Here is an 18885-nt window from a genome sequence, read left to right on the forward strand (position 1 = left end):
AAACCCGTCAGTGACTTTTTTCTGTTTTCATCTTATATTATATTTTCCGTCTTTCATATTCACAATTCGGGTGACGCTTAAATATAAAATACATTAATCAACCATTCACATACTCATACAATTTTATTGTCCACTCATTTTATTTATAATTGAAGCTCTTGTTTTTGAAACAGTTTTACTCTTTTAATTTTAGATTTACATTTTCTATCTCATTGAGTGAGTAACATTTAACAACTATTATCGGGTAAAAGGGAATTTACAATTCCGTTGCGTCTTCGCATAAATTTCAAATTCATTTCTGTATATTATTTGTGAGCTGTTTTATCATTTCTCTATAGGTCTAAGCTTACGAGGAAGTTGCAGCATTTTGGTTTCTGTGTCTCACATCTTACTTTGCGGTGTAATATCAATTTGTAACTTAACTATAGTAAATTCAATACAAGTAAAGCTAACAACGCGAATCATTCATTCATCATCTTAGCCTACACATATAATATAGTACAATCGTTTCAAGGATTAGTGGGTGGGTGGATAACAATCAGATTGCCTCCAGTTCAGCAGGGCATTAATAGTGTGGGTGTTCACAGCTGCAGCAGCTCTATGGCTATGACAGATGAGCTCTCCGTGGAATCTCGCTTAGCTTAGTTTCAGTTAGAATTATGGTGGGAGCCTAATGCTTTACTAGAATACAACATCATATAACTCAATTTAATAATATCAACAAATGGAATCGATGGGCAGCTGGTCCTGCTTGATGCTCAGCCGACGAGGGTTCGACTTGTGCTTGCCGCCTCCATTGTTGCCAGAGCCGGCCACAATGGTGATACCACCGCCGGGTCCACTGGCAGCACTTCCTCCTCCGGTCAGCGTGCTCAGGCTATTGTTATTGCTGTAGTTGCTGCTGTTAATGGAATTGCCGGAGTTGGTCTTCTCGTTAATACTGGATAGGTTGGGGATGCTGGGCGCCGTCGTCGTGATGGTCAGACCGCCCATGGTGAACGAAGCGCCGTGCTTGTTGTTATTCAGCGGCTCCAGCTCGCTGGCCAGCACGCCGTTCGGTATGGAATGGGAGCGGATCTGCAGACGGCCCGAGTCCAGCGACTCGTCGCTCGCCGGATCCAGATGATCCACCGAGGCGGCGGAGGCGATCCGCTGAAACATGCTGGCCGAGAGCGTGCGATCCGCAAAGGGTGCATTCACCCCGAGGCCGGGACAACTCTTGGCGCTCTTCGTGTACTCCGACTTCAGTTCGTCCAGCTGCTTGGCGCTGCACAGCGGTGTGTCCACGTCGTAGGTGTTGTTGAACAGCGTGTAGTCCACCTCGTACTCGCCGGTCTCCTTGCGGAAGGACACTACATTCACGAAGCGATGGCCCCACAGCACCTCCGAGGGTAAGTAGCTGCTCCTGGCCTGTGTGGTCATGCCAGTGGATTCGATGACACCCTCTGAAATATTAAAACCACTTAGTATACACCTTCTAAAAGTGAATTAAATCAAAACTCACCCAGCATAACCACCACTTCGAAGCGTTCTTTGAGCATATCCGACGCGGAGAGCATATACAGCGGACTATTCCTGTCAATCTTGTGCACTATGGTCGTTGGCCAGATGAACATCAGCCGATCCTCGCCACCATCGGCTCCGATATGCAACTCCTGCTGGAAGAAGGGCAGCACTTCGCCCTCCTTCGTCACCTTTTTCCGGATGATCTGCGCTCGGATGTGAGCCTCAATGATGTGCGACTTGCGCATATCGCCCACCCGGAACATCAGGCAGGGAACTCCATCCCGATGGCAGATCACAGCGTTTCGGGAGAAGAGCAGCGTTTGGGCACGCTTCTTGGGACGCGACAGCTTGGCGAACACAATGCCCACCATGAAGGCCTGGATAAAGACGCCCGTGATGCACTGGATGCACATGGTGAATATCGCCTCGGGACACTCCTCCGTCACATAGCGATTACCATAACCGATCGTCGTCTGCGTTTCCACGGAATAAAGGAAGGCGGACATCATGTTCGACACCTGGGTCACGCAGACCGTGTGCGTCATATTGGCCACCAGATCGGGGGAGTTGTTCTTCAGGATGGTGTACTCCAGATCATTGTGAGCATAGGCGATAATCCACCAGATGAATCCGAAGAAGGCCCATGAGAAGACAAAGCTGGCGGCGAAGACGAGCAGCGTCCAGCGCCACTGAGCGTCGACCAGGGTGGTGAATATGTCCTGGAAAAAAAACTTAGGATATAGATTTACCGAAACTTTAGTGGTACACAGACAAAACAATTTACAAGACAGCTTTATTGCTTCAAAATATTAATTGAATTTTACAGAAACTTTGGCAGTTTATAGCTTGATTTGAGAAACTCATTTTATTTTGGATTTCCTTGTAAGTAATACAAATAAATTTACATAATTACTGCCAAAGTCTCGCCGAGAACGTTATGCAAAAGCCGCGAGAGGAGGGCTAAATATAACACACAAATCGAACGCAAGTGGGCCTTCGGCTAGATATAGATATACGCACTGCCACGCCCCAAAACTCCCACCACTCACCTGCAGATATCGACGCCGTCTTTTCGCCACATTTCCCTGCACCACATTGCACTCACCGTGCTTGAAGACCACACGTTTTCTAACACGCCGCGAGCTGAAGCGTGTCTGCCGGTACCTAAAATGGAAAAAGAAGATATAGATTGACACATTAATATGGCACATAAATAGGTGGAAGCGGTGTATTGGGTAAGGGCGTGAAACATTTTTTAAGAATCTATTTACAAAACTGTAGAGGCATGTCATTTTCAATTCGGTTTAAAATGAATAGAGTTATGGCTCCTGGAAGTGCAGATTTGTGCACCCTATTGCAATAAGGAGATTAAGTGTATTGAACTACAATTTAATATATTTTTTTTAGCAGTCAGTACACCCACTATAATAACAAAAAAACTGTAATGAACACAATGCACACAGAGCTAACCGATTATAGCCGGCCTTTGTTCGGAATGATAAAGGATGGCAACAACAGGAAGTCGCAAGACAAAAACCACAGCCGTCTGTCCTCGCCACTCTTCCTGATAATACCAATAGTTATCGGATATGCACGGGTATCTGATTAATTTACCAAATCATAGCTTGGAGCAAAACGCTTGAGAGGCAGACTAAACACACCAGACCGATAAAGAACAGCATGAGGAGCACTTGGCGATTATCAATTGTTGATACTTCGGACGCCAGGGTTGCGCATTCACATAGATCACTTTGGGTACCCTGTGATTTTTGGGGGTTTTTAACTCTTTTATTTTATCACTTCGATGTTTTAATGTTTTAAAGTTTTCATGGTAAACTTCTGACACTGCAAGTACAAGAGATTACCAAGAGATCACTTTGATCAGCAAACAGAGCACTTTTGGATCTTTTATTGTTGGTGCTACGAGTTCCAGGGATCCACGAGATCACCATGGAAAGTTTATTGGGGGACCAGAGTCGAAATAGCACTGGAAAGACTATGAGTGGGGATCTACAGTCGTGCTCTGGATCGAAAGTAACTGTATTAATCTTTAACTGCGGGCGTTCTCCTGCAAACAGCTGATATTTGCAGTTGTCTCTACACTTTGCTTTACAATGTTATTTACATATTCATATGTATTCCGTTTTCGATTCATTTAAACGCTTTATCAGTCCGCTTTGCTTTGTGCACTGAAATCCGCTAGAATATGTGCAAAAGCCCCCACTCAGATTGGGGAACTGAGCTTTATAGCGATTATCAATTGTTCCAAGTGGAGCTTGAGCAGATCGACAGAGGTGAAGTCCAGTGAATTTAGGGGTGAGAGGTGGCGATAAGGAGGAACTAATAGCATGGTGGAATCGAAAACTAATTGAGTTAGTTGCGACAAATGGATTCGGAATGGCAATCTGTATAGAATCGATCATGTCCCTAAGCTTTATGATTTATATATTGTTTTTTTAATAATCGATCACTTGTGTAAATTAACAAAATGTTTTTTCCAAGTCCAAAATAAATAAAACGCAAAAATAAATGGCTTTTAATTTATGAACTACTTATTTGAAAACAAACAACGTATAAGCGGACAAAATAAAGAAAATTTATTGCATATTTCTCAACTGTGCTGATAAGAAATGAAACTGAATCATTTAAATACTCAAAATTGCGGATCCATAAAAATCTTAAGATTATTTTTTCTACCAAAAAGTCAATGGAACTTTTAAAAAACTCCAAACAAGTCAACACGAATCTCTCAATGAGTCATTGGAGTGACTGATAAAAATGAACATTGTACAGCCTCGTTAAAAATGAATCAAATTGTTAAAAACATAAGAGGGAGAGCAATTCCCAGAACAGTAATGTCTCCCAGATGAAACTCAATAAAAATTCGTAGAAATCTCCGGGCGGCAGCAGTGCCATTAGAGTTCATTAGTTTAAATCTGATGTTTGGCTCATGCAAATAAACCGGCTTCGACAGAGTGCCTCATTGTTATTGTTATTATTTTGTTTATAATCTTTTTTTTTTTTGGTTTTGGTTTGCCAAATGCAATACCTGGGGGAAAAACCGGTTGGCGCCAAAGGGGCGAAGTAAAACAAGTTCAATGGAACAGGCGACACATATGAACTAATGCGTCAACTTCGTCGACTGGCATGATATCAGCTGAAATTTTAGATTTTCACAGATAGTAAAGCAGGTGAGTGAGTGAGAAAATGGAAGGCTAAAAATGTTTCATTATATTGAGGGGTTATCTAACAAGCGGAGGCCAGATAAGCGGTCCTTGGGTTATGGCCTGCAATTAAAGCTCAGCCTGTGAGATAATCGCGGCAATTGAAACAAAAAGTCAAAACAGAACTAACCTTGGACAAAATGAACTCGACAAAAGGTGGAGGGCTGGAGGTGATACCCCCTTCAAGTTTTTCTGTGGCTTTTCAATCACCTGGCTATTGGCCAACAAATTGTTTGCCGAACTAATGCAATTGGACCATCTGGTATTACAAATCTATACGTCGAAGGTGCAAATAAGTTGACCATGGTCATGATCATAATCAATACGGATTGGTTAAGATCATAAAGAATCAAGAATTGACGTCATTGATTTTTCTGGGATTTGTAATGGCCCAGACGAAATGCATTTCGATGAGTACTTTATTCCACCACATATGCATATTTTTACGAATGAATATATACTATATACTATATGAAACGGGTTGCAATTGCTGTCCATAAATCAAAATGAGACAGCCAGACATTCGTACAGCGAGTTTCGTAATCGTAAGGCGATGTATGTATTCAAACTAATTCCGGAAGTCTCCCCACTTTAAACAATGATGATTCAATGGTACCAAGTAATCTAATTAATACTTTAAGTTTCGATAAGTTAAGGACAGTTATTTACCATTGAATTACCTTTACAAAACGTAATGCACCTGCCCATTTCCTCATTTATTTTGCTTTGCCAAAATCAAAATGGCAAAAGTGAAAAGTATAATTATGAATCTGCATACGTTCGCCATAAGTTGTCAACAGGCCTTTTGGCCACTCAGGGAAATCGTGAACAATTCACATTAAAGAAAAAAAAAATGATTAGGGGAGAAGAAAACATCCTTTCTTGGGTTTTATATAAGCTTTGATCTGAAGGCGTTATATATAGAGCGGATATATCAGCAAAGATTGCTAAATCGCGAAAAAGAAAATGGAAACGCTTTCAGACAAATATTTATGCCGTATTCGATTAAACATTATAACTCGCAATGCGCAGATGCATATATAGTATAGATATATAAATATGTACTTATGTACATTTGTACACATGTTTTTATGTACAGTACAGAGATCGTGACGAGTTCAGCTGTTTAAATAACCTTCAAGGGTGACTAGGTTGCTGTAAGTCATTATGAAACCACGTTAAGTTATGGAAAGTGATCTTTGGACTGCAGATCACGATGCATAAGTTTTTCTACAACCGGAATCGTGGCTAGATTGTAGGAAATGTAATTAGAACTTTTATTTAATTTATTCAAAAATTATTAACATGCCGAGACATATAAGATTTGTAAAAGTACAGTTTAACAAGAAAGGAAGCTAACTTCGGCAAGCCGAAGCTTATATACCCTTGCAGTCATCAAATATGTCGAACAAAATGCATAAAGGCTAAACAACATCGAAGCTATAACGATTTTTCTATTCATTTTCCATATTTCCGACTATAGATCATATGGGAGCTATATGATATAGTCGTCCGATTTCGATGAAATTTTATTTGTTATTCAAGAGTCGTTAGGAAACTCTATACTCCAAAAATCATGATTTTCTGATGAGAAATAACGATGTTATCATTTTATTTCCGTTGATTCTATATAGATTTTTCGATCTTTCCTATGGCAGCTATATGATATAGTTGTCCGATTTTTATGAAATTTTTTTTTATAAATCAAGGCTAGTTAAAAAACTTGATACTCAAAAAATCATGCTCGTGGGATCAAAAACAACGATGCTGTCAATTTATTTCCATTAATTCTATATATATTTTTCGATCTCTCCTATGGCAGCTATATGATAGAGTTATCCGATTTTGTTCAAATTTAATACGAAATTCAATAACAGTTAGAAAGCGCCATCATGAAGAATTCAAGTCGATCTGACCAAAAACAACGGCGTGAGCATTTTTTATTTCATTCTCTCGTATGGGAGCTATCCGATATAGTCGGCCGATCCGGCCCGTTCCGACTTATATACTGCGTGCAATACCTACACAACTTTTGGGAAAGTTTCAGCAAGATAGCTTTAAAACTGAGAGACTAGTTTAGGCAGAAACGGACATACGGACAGACGGACAGACGGACAGAAGGACAGACGGACAGACGGACAGACGTACAGGCGGATTTCGACTCAGATCGTGATGCTGATCAAGAATATATATACTTTATGGGGTCTGAGGTGTCTCCTTCACTGCGTTGCAAACTTCTGGCCAAAATTATAATACCCTTTGCTCTGCAAGGGTATAAAAAAGCTAATAAAGTTTAAAAAACCGTTTAAAATATATGTCAAGATAGTGATCAATAAAGTGTTCTAAAGATTTTACGCTCACTTTGGCAAACCACACATTAAAACACCTAAGTGATCACTTTCCTACGGTTTTAACTGATCGGCGATCGATCTTTTCTACCTGGGATTTACCTGAGGAGCTCTTCTCGCCACGACTGTTCGCTGGAATGAGTGGCTCTGAAGACGATCATGGAGAGCCGGCTGAAACTGCGACGCAGCTCAGACATCTTGGGGCCTTTGATCGATTGTCCTGGGATCACGCGAGCTGTTCAGCAAGCACAAGGCAATACTGTTGGTTGCGATTGATTTAATGTGCAGAATGTGTATGTCGTTTTTTGCTTGTTTTTGGCAAAAAACACAAAAAAAGGTTTCTCTTGTTCTAGTTTGTCATTGTTATAAAAATAAAGCACAGGCAATGTTTCAGCAAGAGGCGACGACGAGCCGAACAAGCCAATAAATCACAGAAGCGAGATCTTAGCATTTCGAGGGAGTTCCGAATCTCTCGGTCTTCAAACTTTCAAATTGAGCCACTTTTCACTTTACCGGCAGTCCGGTTAATTAACTTGTAAAGCGCGTAGAATTTCACGCCTTTTGTTCTATTTTTGTAGAGTTTTTTTTTCTCTGTTTTTTGTTTTTAACGTTTTGTTTCGACTGTGTGAACTGTGCGATCGAACAACTTTTTGCCAACTGTCGGCGAGCAAATTGAATTCGCCCTCGTCGTTGCAAACAAAATTCAGTGTTGATATTAGTCCCCGTACCGCTCCCCCCCTTCCATTCCCCTCCCCCTCCCCTCATCAATATACATGTTCTACGCTCACTGACAGCCAGCTGAAGTGTTGTTGTTGTTGTTGCTGTTGGACTGCCGCCTCATTTACTCATTTCACCTAATTACACATGCATGTATGGCTGGTAGCTATAAACAATTGGAATGCCAGTTCCTATTTATCAGATACCCCGCACCCATACAGCCCCACGTGGCTATCTGTTTGCCTCATTAACGGTGTTTGCCCGCGATTGACACATGCCACACCTGATGGATCCCAGTTTTCCACAACACCAATTGATCACATATTTGTATTATGCGAATATTATCGAAATCCTATTATTCTGCGTCAATTATATGTATGGATTTGGTTTTTCTTAGTTAGCTATTTAATTTTGAAACGCAGAAAGACGGTGCCAGATAGATATACTATATACATGCTCTATAGAACATGCTCTGACTTATCCCCCCTGAACCGGTTTGGGCTGCCGCTGCCGCGCACTTTGCTCGTTCAAAAATAGCCAGAATTTCCCGCATGGGAAATACCAATAGAGATCGTTCGCAAGTTGAATGAACCAATTTGGGGCTAAAGCCATTCGCTCTCCAAGGAGTCAACTCCAATGGCGCCCCAATTGGTTTCCTATCTCGAGTGGCCACTGTATTCTATCTAATCGCAGCCAAAACAAAATAGACCAAGGCAACAAAAAAGATTGCTGACCGAAAAGAAAAGAACCCGTCTGAGCCAATAAGACCCATGAGTAATTTTTTACAGGAAAAAGCCATCGACTAAGATTTCGCCCACATGTTATCAGCCATTATCCAGTGACGTCAAGACTGTGACGCATCTGAGCCGGTAATCGCAACATTTGTAGTCAAGTGTTGATATCGGTGTAAAGAAATACTACAATCTTATGAATATGTCCGCTCTTATATGGCGGCAGTAACTATGACTAAATGGTTAACAGTCACTGTGGTTATTTTCGGTGTACAACAGTAGTCAGCAAAAGATCCCCGGAATTATGAGCAGATCATAAATGTCCAAGTGACTTTGTTATGAATTAAGATACGCCCAGACTTGCTGGTTTTTAAAAAGTTCACTGACTTAACCTCCAGAAGCTTTCTCGTATTTTAATACTTTAAGATAATTAATTTTTCTTAAAATTCTTTACAGCATTTCTAGTTAAAAGATAAACCAATTTTATCTACAGCCCTAAAAATTCCAGCCTATCGTTATTTTTAAGGGAATTTTTTGATAAATTAAATAATAAATATTTAATAAGCCAATAAATATCTCGTGTCCATCAACCGATCGCTAAACGTTTATAATCCTCATTATCTGCAGAATTTCCCCAGCTAAATCTGAAACGAAAACATTAATTTTAGAGCCCGCAGGAGTATTATTAGCTTCAGAGTCACGCTGAGATCGTGTGTCTTGGACAAACCAGAGCAAATAAATTGAGCAACCAATTAGCACATCTATTTATCAACCACATTTCGTTAAGAAATTGCCGCGGATGCCGTCTAGTAAGTTTCCACCTTGAATTGCGATCTCAATTAGTGTACAAATAAAGAAATAAAGCTTTCTGTTTCTTCCTCCGTTCTCAGTAAATACCAAACAGATGTCTCAGTATAAATATTAGCGCAAAAATGTGAAACAGCGGATATTTGCATATGAAGTTATCGGTGAAATGTTCATCATTAACTGGAAAAGTATTAACAAATAAGCGCGGCGGATGTATCTGTATCTGCCATGATCGTCAAGCGTGTCTGGCATGAGTCACTTTAGGTGTGTGTTAAAAATTCGAAGCCCGAGTCAAAGTCGCAACCTCGATTCCAGGTGCTAATTGGCCCAAAGTCGGTGGCGAGGGGTCTTATCATTTGCAATTCCGTTTATCTGCCGTAATCGTGGCCTGCGGCGGCACACTTGTAAATAATACAAAGAAGAGTACACAAGAAATAAACTGGGTAAATATTATGGCCATGTGACAAACGGGCCGTCTTGTCGTCGGTTTTTTTTCGCAAAGTGGTTGCCCAAGAAATCCCAAAAAAAAGAAGGCTAGAAACCATGATCATGCGTCGCTTGTCAAGCTAATGATTACACGCTTTCTGCATCCCAAAAATGCCTGGTGTACAGTCTGCGCAAAAGGTGCGACACGATCATCGGTTTATGGCGCTGGAAAGTGGTTTTATTGTTGAAAGTTCCAAAATCGGTGGAACGTTTATTGTCAATTTTTGGAATTAAATGAAATTGCAAGGCTGCCTACTTTTACTTTTTCTCAGAGTTTACCATATAGTCACTTAAGTTACATTTTGAATACTGTAAAGCTTTTGTAATAATTATTGGAATTTTCCATTCTCCTCGCTAATAATCATTAACACATTTATAACAATTAACGTTTTTACACAAAAGTTTTTTTACCCCTGAAGAAAAATTTTAATTAAATATTTAATCAAAAAAAAAGTTAAATAACACCTTAAGCCTTGACCTTCTTCGCGGTAACACATGAAAATCCCCAGATAAGCAATTTACTGATATCTTTTTTAATGTTGTTTATCTTTGGCGGTTAAGACCTAATAGTTATAAATTTTTGCTAACACAAACACCGCAAAAGCGTTATAAATTAAACAAACAAAGGAGCGTGCAGGGAACTTGAATAACTTAAGGTTTTAAACAGGTAGAAATCCTTTGGCAATCCCAAATGGTTTTTCAGTTAGGGTGTGTGGCATATCGCCAAATTGGTAAATAAATGCATGTAAGCATTCCACACCGGCCTCCAGATTATTCATTAAGGCGAATGCCGGCATTAAAATTCCGCAGGCGAGCACAGAGAGAAAAATCAAATTACTATATTGACCCTTTATGTGATTTGTTAAGTATTAATTGTTTGTGTTGTAAATGTAAGCACAGAAAATTCTTACTGAGAGCAAAAACTGAAAATTTCCATAGATTTTTGTTCAGTGTAGAAGGGAGTGGGGGAGAGGAAGTCACCCGGCTTCCCGTGTGAGAGAGAGGGTAAATGGGCGCCTTGCGTGGGATCACTCATGCCACTCTTATACGTCGACAGCAGCAGCTGATGCAGAATTTAAATATAAGAGTTCGGTTGCCATGCTGCTGCTTATTATATATATTCGCCTCTTTTTTGTTTGGCCTTTTTTTTGGCCGTACTGTACTCTATATGCCACATACATTATAAAACTATGTACGACTATAACTCATTCCCATGTGGATGCGTCGCCTTGCTCTCTGTCACAAGTTCACTTAGCTCCCGAGTTCAATGCAAGCCAAACTAGTTTTGTTGTCATTTGTTGTGTTTCTCTCGAGGCGGCAAGCACGTGCTGCTTCTTCTCGTCTTTCAAACAATGCAATTGGAAACCTGTCCATTAACTTAAAAGCCACATGTGATAAATGAAATCGTTTAGCCAAGACACGACACAAATTCATGGCATTTACACGGAGAAAAGAATACTTTATAAGGATATTAAGTGGAGACATTTTAAAATGTATAAATGTTATGAAGGCAACCAAAAACTAGTCCAAAAAGTTTTGAAAAAATCAAACGATTTGTCTTGAAAAATATCAAATCTTCACCCTGCACTTAAATTGTAGGGTTTTTTTTGGTAAGTGTGCTTGTGCCACTACCAACTTACTCGTACATGGCATCCACAAGATCGCGCTCCCAGGTCATCAGACGCTTCATTATGGCCAAAAGGAATTTCGTGGTGTTACAATTGGGACTTTACACTGGCAGTCGAGGCACGCGCTGCTGCGTTGTATAACGCTATGTAAATTTGCTGTTTCTGCGCCGATTTGGGGCTCTCTGTTTTGTTTTTATGCGATGGCAACTGAAATGTAACGGCAGCAGCGACGTCGGCAGAAATGTTGAGTTGACAGCTCCTCCACACGATGAGTGCAACAAAAACAAAAGTTCGCGGCAACCTTGGCTACAGTTGTTGTTGGTAATATTATTTATATTTTTGTAGTTGCTTTATTACAATTATAATGATTGAAAAAAACAAAAGATTCGAGCACTTTTCAGATTAACTTAATACTGATGAGGGTCCGGATGACGTTATCGTTGGATAAACGCGTGTGTTTCTCTGTGTACTGTGAGGCAGGTTTCGGTTTTGGTTTTTGTTTTTGCGAACTTTTTTATGTATTTTCGATATTTATGGTGTTATTATTCTCGCTTCCCTTCTGAATTTTTGTGTGGCTCTTTATCACAAATGCGTTCTTTTTGTGGTGGGAAAGGCAAAAATGGTTTTTATTTTGAAATAAACAAAGGCGCGCATAATTTTTTTATACCAAAACGCAGCAGCGTGCGGTTACAGTTATTTCCGAGTTAAATGTTACACTTTGCGACCAAAACGGTTAACGGTATACAACACAGAACTGTTTTTAACGGTGTCTTTTCTGCCAATGGGCAAACTGTGGCACGAAATGCGTTTTATGTAGCTCTCTTTTCCGCTCTTCGAGGTGATCTTGCAACGAGAGAGTGAGAGAGAAGCCGCAAGGGAGCGGGCTACAAACGGGCGAGAGCGAGAGCGCGGCGCAGGTGTATAACTTTCTGCGAAGACGGCTAAACTCAAACTGAAACGTTCGGTTGACAGCTTTGTTGCTTTTTATTATTTTGAGTTTAAAGTGGAAGACGCGATAGCAGCAACGCGGCAGCAGCGACGCAAAAGCAGAGGCAGAAAAAAGCAAAGCAAACACAGTGTGACAACAGCGTGTTGCTAAAATCACACATACGCCCGGCTGGCAAACACTCTCAAGCATGAAATACAACAGCTGATAAATTCAGCTCATTTCTTTTGTTGCGAGAGATTAACGGAAGGAATGTACCAGAGAGGGATAATGAAGGCAGAAGGCTCTCTCCTGCTTGCACTGAAAAAACGGCACTTTGCTTTAAATTTAGTTACGAACAATGTTAAATAAAATTGAAATTCATATTTTCATATGAAATTTATCATAACACTATTAAGGGGATAAATACTAGTTTGAAATTGTGCAAAAGAATTAATAAGATGAAATTTTAATACAATGATTTTTATTTTCTCTGTGCATTATTTTTAATTCGCCCTTAAATCAAGCAATTAACGCCCCGAATTCGCCGGAGGTCCATAAACAGTTACATCGTCTGACAGTCGATCGTTTTAATAAATCGCCAGAGACAAAAGACCCATTAAGAAAATATTCATAAGTCGGAAACTGGAGGGGAACCGTTTACCCGAGTGACAATCAAGTTTTAAGATTTTCGCCAATTAACGCGCATAAAACTCAATTTATAACTGCAGTTTCATTAGTGCCATAAATGCCAACATGTGTGTAAATATTTAAGCATACCAGTAAATGTATACGTATATCCACGCGTATATAAATATATACTTACTAGCCACGATATGCGATAATCAATTCGGGCACGTCTGCTTATTCAATCACGATTCGTTAAGTGATTAGCGGGCCTTTGGAAGAGACTTTGTATCTCTTGGCGCGAAAATAGATTCCATGGTGCATGTGACTCCTGACAATCATCCCCTAAAAAAGTTACGTTTGCATTTCGACAAATTTATAGCCGTCTCTCGATCGCCCTGATACTTGATATCAGCGGTACGACTTTGCACACGACCAACTTCAAGTCATTCTATTTCTAGAATGACTCTGTAATCAGCTGATGGACTCGCAAAAGTCATTGGCAGGATCAAACCATCAAGAACATTTTAGGTCTCTTTACCGAAGTCTTTAGATCCTATAATACCTCAAGTTGTAACACTATCACATGTTGAACAAGTCAAAAGAGATTGATCAATCAATCAATTATTCTTTTCCATTTATTTGCGTTTTAAAAAATCAGTACCAGTTGTACATTGGGTTTAAGTTTTGAATGGATTTTTCCACTTCACAACATATATATTGATGGAATTGATAACTGTAATGGTAAAGATTATTTGCCTTTCTTAGACTTTGCGATTGTTAAATGCACGTGATAATTCGAAGTGGCCACCATTCAAGGAAACTCTAAAAAATCACATGATAGACTAGGGTTTTAACTTTGTGACTTACAAAAGGAATTACTTATTCATTTTCACAAATAAATTTTATTTACTTTTCGTAGTAATTGGATTTTTTTCAACTCAATTCAAGAATAATATTTGTGAGTTGCTATTGCAGTGTGATTTATAAATAGTGAATTACGGTGGGTCACAACTCTTAAATGTTAAGAGGCGCAGACCTTTTGTAAATGTTAAAATTTACAACTGCTAGTAAACCGATTAAATAATTGCAGCTCTCTCCCTAGATCAATTTACAACGCTTGGGCGATAATTGCTCGCTCGGATCTTGCCCAACCCGCTTCCAAGCGGTCACAATCAACAGGTCGTTGATTATCGAATGAATCTATCATAATAAAAATAATTAATTTCGCTGAATCGTGAAGCATCGGCAATAGAAGCTCGGACAGGCTCGAGTGGCGCACGATTGCCGACCGCTCAAATATTGGCCAAATCAATTGTCGGCGGAAATGAGGCAAATATCAATCATACGCACCGTGCGCCGCAGACAAAGATTGCGCTCATCGGAAGAAAGTGTGTCGAATCCGGCGAAAGGCATAAATAACACCATCGAAAGCACTCAAAGCTATTTATAGAAGGTTCCGAAACAAAGAGACAAGCATAATTCTCGGTATCCACATAGGAAATCCCCACGATTTCTGGCATTCTGGCGATCGGCCAATTGAAATGAGTGTGTGAGCAACAGCAGCCGGCTGAGCGGTTAACACGTTTTCAATTAACTTAAGAGCAAGAGAATTGGTGGACTGCCGAAACCGAAATCGAGATCTCGAGGCTCCGAGGCGCATTATGCAAATTTATGTCAAGGCAGGGGCAGGTGCAAGTCGTTGACTCGCGTTCACTGGGAGAACGTTCTCGGTAAACAGATTGGAGTTGCCGCGGCATTAGTGCCGCGTAATCAGACATGCGTAATGTCAGGGGCGTTCGTTTGGGCACGAGTTCTATCTACAAACAGCCGCAGAAACCGCGATTCTAATCCCAATTAAGGCAGCCAGCATCTGTATCTGTATCTGTATCTGTAACACATGCTGAGCTGAAAGCAACAGGCGGAAATAATATTTAATTGTCCACCCACTAACGGCGCTCAAATCAAAATAATTCAATTTTGTCATTTCAGGCAATCAAGTCAAAAGGTTTATCTCGCTCTAGTGACTCGATTCTCGGTTCTCAGTTCTTAGTTCTCCATTCTCAACTGACCAACAGACGTCACCTCCATTTGCATATCAAAATAACGTACAAGTCGCAGCTATCAATGGACGGGTACACGTTCGGCAAAAAAGCCATAAGAAAAAACCCCACAAAACCATGTCAGAGGGAAGTGCACCGAATGCTGTTTGTTTACCTACATTGCATTTGGAATCGAGATGTGTGGGCTCGGATTAAGTGAATATATATAAGTGTTGTGCACTTGCACGACTGCAAGTTCTTGGAAACTTCCACAAAATTCATAGATTTTATATCTTTTTTCTATGAATAACAAACATCCATATTTCAGCTTACAAGTTTACTTATTTTGAGCGGAACTATGTTCTTGCATCATTGAGAACTTCAGAGGAAATGTAACACAAATCATTATAAGAAATGCGGAGGCTATATAAGAACTTATCAACAAATTCGCAGAAGTGTTTTTTTCAGTTAAATTATTATAACTTTAATCATGAACTTGGTAAAACGAATATTGTTTTATAGTATAAAAGAAAGGCAAGTTAGCGTATTTCCAGTTCACAAAACCTGCTGAATTAACAAGAAAATTCCAATGCTTAGTCTGTTCGCTAATATAGTTGGGCAAAAAAAAGTGTAAGGCCAATATTGATTTAAAAATAGAAAAAAAAACAATAGTCTGGTGTCACTGTTTTAGTTTTTAGCTAACAAGAGTAAATATGAAAGATACTCCCTTGTCTTCTAACAATTCCTCGAACAACAGGTCGTATGAGTAATGGAATATCACTCATACGCCAAGTTGGTCAAGGCATAAGAGATCTTATCTCACTCACCTGGTTAGTGGGCCGGGAGATTCGCTAACGGCTTTAATGGATCGCCGTATTTGTCTGTGGAAGCTGCCCAATATGGACTCCTTGCGGGAAAGCTGCGTTCCACTTCCGCTCGACTCGCCTCCCGTGGAATTAATATTGGAAGCATAGGTGGCGGTGCGTTTGTAGGTCTCTTCCAGACACGCCGCTCCCTGCTCGCCTGCAATCCCAGGATTGGAGGCCGCCACCAGTTGATCCACATTCAGGGGCGTGGTGTCCTTAGAGTCGTTATTGTTGCTACTGCTGTTCATCTTGACTATAACCGGCTTATCCTTCTCCTCGGGCAACAGTTTCGCCCAGGCATTCTCGCCCACCAGTTCCGATTTATCCACTATCATTTTTGGCATTGACTAGTTACGGCTAATAGTTTAATTTATATGTCTGCACTGCGATATCTTTGGTATATATCTCGATAATTCGCCAACGAATGGGGGTGGGAGTAACTGTTATAAGGGAAAATTGGAATAGCTGTTCAGGGCGCGTTTCTTTTGGAGTCTGGAGCCGTGAGAGCCAATCATCGATAGTTCTTTGCTGGCAGCCAGGATGTTCTCTGCAACCAAATCGAAACACGAATGCGGATTAGACCTCATGTTTTATTTATATATTGGTTTCAAACATCTGGATGCAATCCTAGACAGTGTCACACCGCCCACATCTCATTATTAAATTTACACTTTTCAGCGTTTTCATTTCGCTTCCCGCCTTAAAACATTTTAACACATTTAACAAAGTCCTAAAGTTGGTTTCGTTTTGTGGTTAGAAAATTCGTGAATTTTACTTTGAAAACTGCGGTTTCAGTTTATTACCGTTATTAACAACCCGCTGAAGGGGTGCTCAACTCGTCTGGGACCAACTGGCGATATTACTATTATTCTATCATATATTAGTAAAATTAGACACAGCTATGCTATATTCCGTTGATTTAGCAGTTAAAAAAATATACCGAAGGTTTCCTGTTTTCAATGGAAGATTTTCTGTCAGCTCCCAAATACATTTTATGGGTATGCTATGTTGGGTACAATTTAAATATAAAATTGGAAAAACATAATAGGTTGTCGGACATTTTAAACATAAATATTGAATTGTATTGTCAGTGCAAAATAATTCCAGATAAAAAAAAAAAAAAATAATATTTTCTTAAAAATGTAACACTTTTAAAAACAAATTTGAAATGATTTGTGACCCACTCGAAATTAATCAGCATACAAAATGGTATTTTCAATTTTATTGTTTCTAAGCACTTGCAATTTCTGACTCACTGAATTCAAATTTCACACAATTTAAAGGCGTTTGTCTTTGAATTTCGCACTGAGGTTCCTGCTGTTTTGATCAGATTTCCCTACTGCGCTCTTTTAATACTTAAACAATTTTAGCTTGCAACATTTTGAAACAAAATAAATATTTATAAATTGTACTATCTCGTATTGTTTATAAAGTTCCATCCAAGTGAGATGGCGACAGCGCTTATGCTCATAAAAAGTATGAGCGATAATTTGTTGTATGTTTTTGTTGGAATATTTCCATAATTTCATATTTCAGCGCTAAGCTTTTTTTTTGTATGCAAATTAAATGCCGTCAACATTTTATTTTGGGGTTCTCTCGGCTGAGGTGCGAGAGACCATAAACGGGAAACACGTAAAATAATAACAATAACAACCAACCGTTTTCACTCGAGAGTTTCCCCAGAAATTTGGATTTTTATTATATTTTAAAACTAGAGCACACCGAGTTTTGTGTTCCACTGTATTTGGTTAATCTTCGCAAATAATTTTTGTTATCAGCGTAATGCCCGCGACTTTCGTTCGAAACCTCGGAATTTTCGAACAGCCAACCGCGAACCGCGCGATTTTCGAAGTGAACCTGCTATGGAGGAGACGAGTTGGAGACTGGCGATTTATTTTGGTTTGGATTTCGGACTTTTTCGCTTTTGCTGCTCTGCTCGCGCACGCACGCGCAAAACGTGGGAATAAAAGTGCGACAGGTGGGGGTGGTTGGTAACTGAAGAAGAGCTATTACCGTTTGTTTTTATTTAAATATTTTGTTGTTATTTTCCTTTTTTTTTGCGCCACCGTTGTGAACGAGCGGCGTTCGCAAATTGACTTGGCACTCGAGTGCGCGTTGCCTGTTTTATTATCCAAAAGCGAGCAGCCACAACAGACGCCGCAGCAGCAGTAGCCGCAGCAGCAGCAGCCGCAGCAGCAACAACAACTACAGCAAGCGCGACCGGTAGCGTCATCTAGCACACACATTTTGCCTTTTTTTTATCGAGTTGGCCAAACGAGGCGTCGCTGCTGCGTCGGCGTTTTGCTTCGGACTCCCTCGTTTGTTTTTGTTGCTGCTCTGCTTTGTTTTGCTTTTGCCTTGCTTTGCTTTACAGCATTGCCAAATCTGTCATAAGGTCGCCGGCAGCGCTGCCGCTGCTCTGCTGACTAACAGATGTTGGCGCCATGTGATTGCCGGCAGAAGTTCCACAGAGAAAGCGGCGAGGGAGAGGAAGGAGAGAAGTGGGGCCGAGAGCGGGAGAGGAGATAGGAGAGGGACAAAGAGCGTAACAGGTGGCTAGTCCTTTAAAGCATATTAAAGAGAATTAAAAATGTCTGCCTGCAGGAAGTGCGCAAATGGAGATTCTTATCAAATTCAGGGGCGTAAGCAGGGTTTTTTTAAAAGGGTGTAATTGTTCATTTTAATATGTATGCCGTGTTCACCAAAAGGATATTTATAAAATAAATTCAACCCCTTTTTATCCCACCACTGATGGCTGCCCATCAATCAAAAGTCCGAGTAGTAAATTGACAGCTATGGTTTCCACAACGTTAACCCCCCACAGAAATGTTCTTCGTGATATATGGCCCAATGATAAAGCAACGTTAGTTGATAGTGTCGCACACAATTTGCATCATAAATCTCTCACTTTTGTCAGCTGCTCCTCTTTCTCTTTCACTGAATTTCCCCCTTCTTCTGTAAGAAAAAGGAAAATTCAT

General features: G+C 40.2%; 1 protein-coding gene across 11 annotated transcripts; it reads right to left on the reverse strand.

The window, feature by feature from the left end:
• Nucleotides 1-11: 11 nt before the first annotated feature.
• LOC108091616 (G protein-activated inward rectifier potassium channel 3) lies at nucleotides 12-18026 on the reverse strand. Of its 11 annotated transcripts, none has more exons than XM_017190902.2 (5): nucleotides 17921-18026; nucleotides 15869-16454; nucleotides 2556-2670; nucleotides 1505-2237; nucleotides 12-1445 (listed from the first exon to the last, which is right to left on the reverse strand). In XM_017190902.2, exons 2-5 carry the CDS (start codon nucleotides 16249-16251, stop codon nucleotides 718-720), a joined length of 1959 nt encoding a protein of 652 aa, XP_017046391.1. In that variant the 5' UTR covers nucleotides 16252-16454; nucleotides 17921-18026; the 3' UTR covers nucleotides 12-717. The 11 variants fall into 11 exon arrangements, with proteins under 11 accessions (XP_017046391.1, XP_017046392.1, XP_017046393.1 ...); XM_017190903.2 differs by having other exon boundaries at nucleotides 17566-17979; XM_017190904.1 differs by lacking the exon at nucleotides 17921-18026 and having other exon boundaries at nucleotides 1505-2225.
• Between the last annotated feature and the right edge of the window lie 859 nt (nucleotides 18027-18885).

Source organism: Drosophila ficusphila, unplaced genomic scaffold, assembly GCF_018152265.1.
Source record: "Drosophila ficusphila isolate 14025-0441.05 unplaced genomic scaffold, ASM1815226v1 contig_791, whole genome shotgun sequence".
In the NCBI taxonomy this organism is placed as follows: Eukaryota; Metazoa; Arthropoda; class Insecta; order Diptera; family Drosophilidae; genus Drosophila; species Drosophila ficusphila.

Excerpts from the sequence above, each read along its gene's own strand:
- LOC108091616 (XM_017190902.2), bottom strand. The coding sequence starts at position 16,251 with ATGCCAAAAATGATAGTGGATAAATCGGAACTGGTGGGCGAGAATGCC. Across the intron at positions 2,671-15,868 it reads TCTCCCGGCCCACTAACCAG|GTACCGGCAGACACGCTTCA; the intron begins GTGAGTGAGATA and ends TTTCCATTTTAG. Across the intron at positions 1,446-1,504 it reads CGAAGTGGTGGTTATGCTGG|AGGGTGTCATCGAATCCACT; the intron begins GTGAGTTTTGAT and ends TTAATATTTCAG.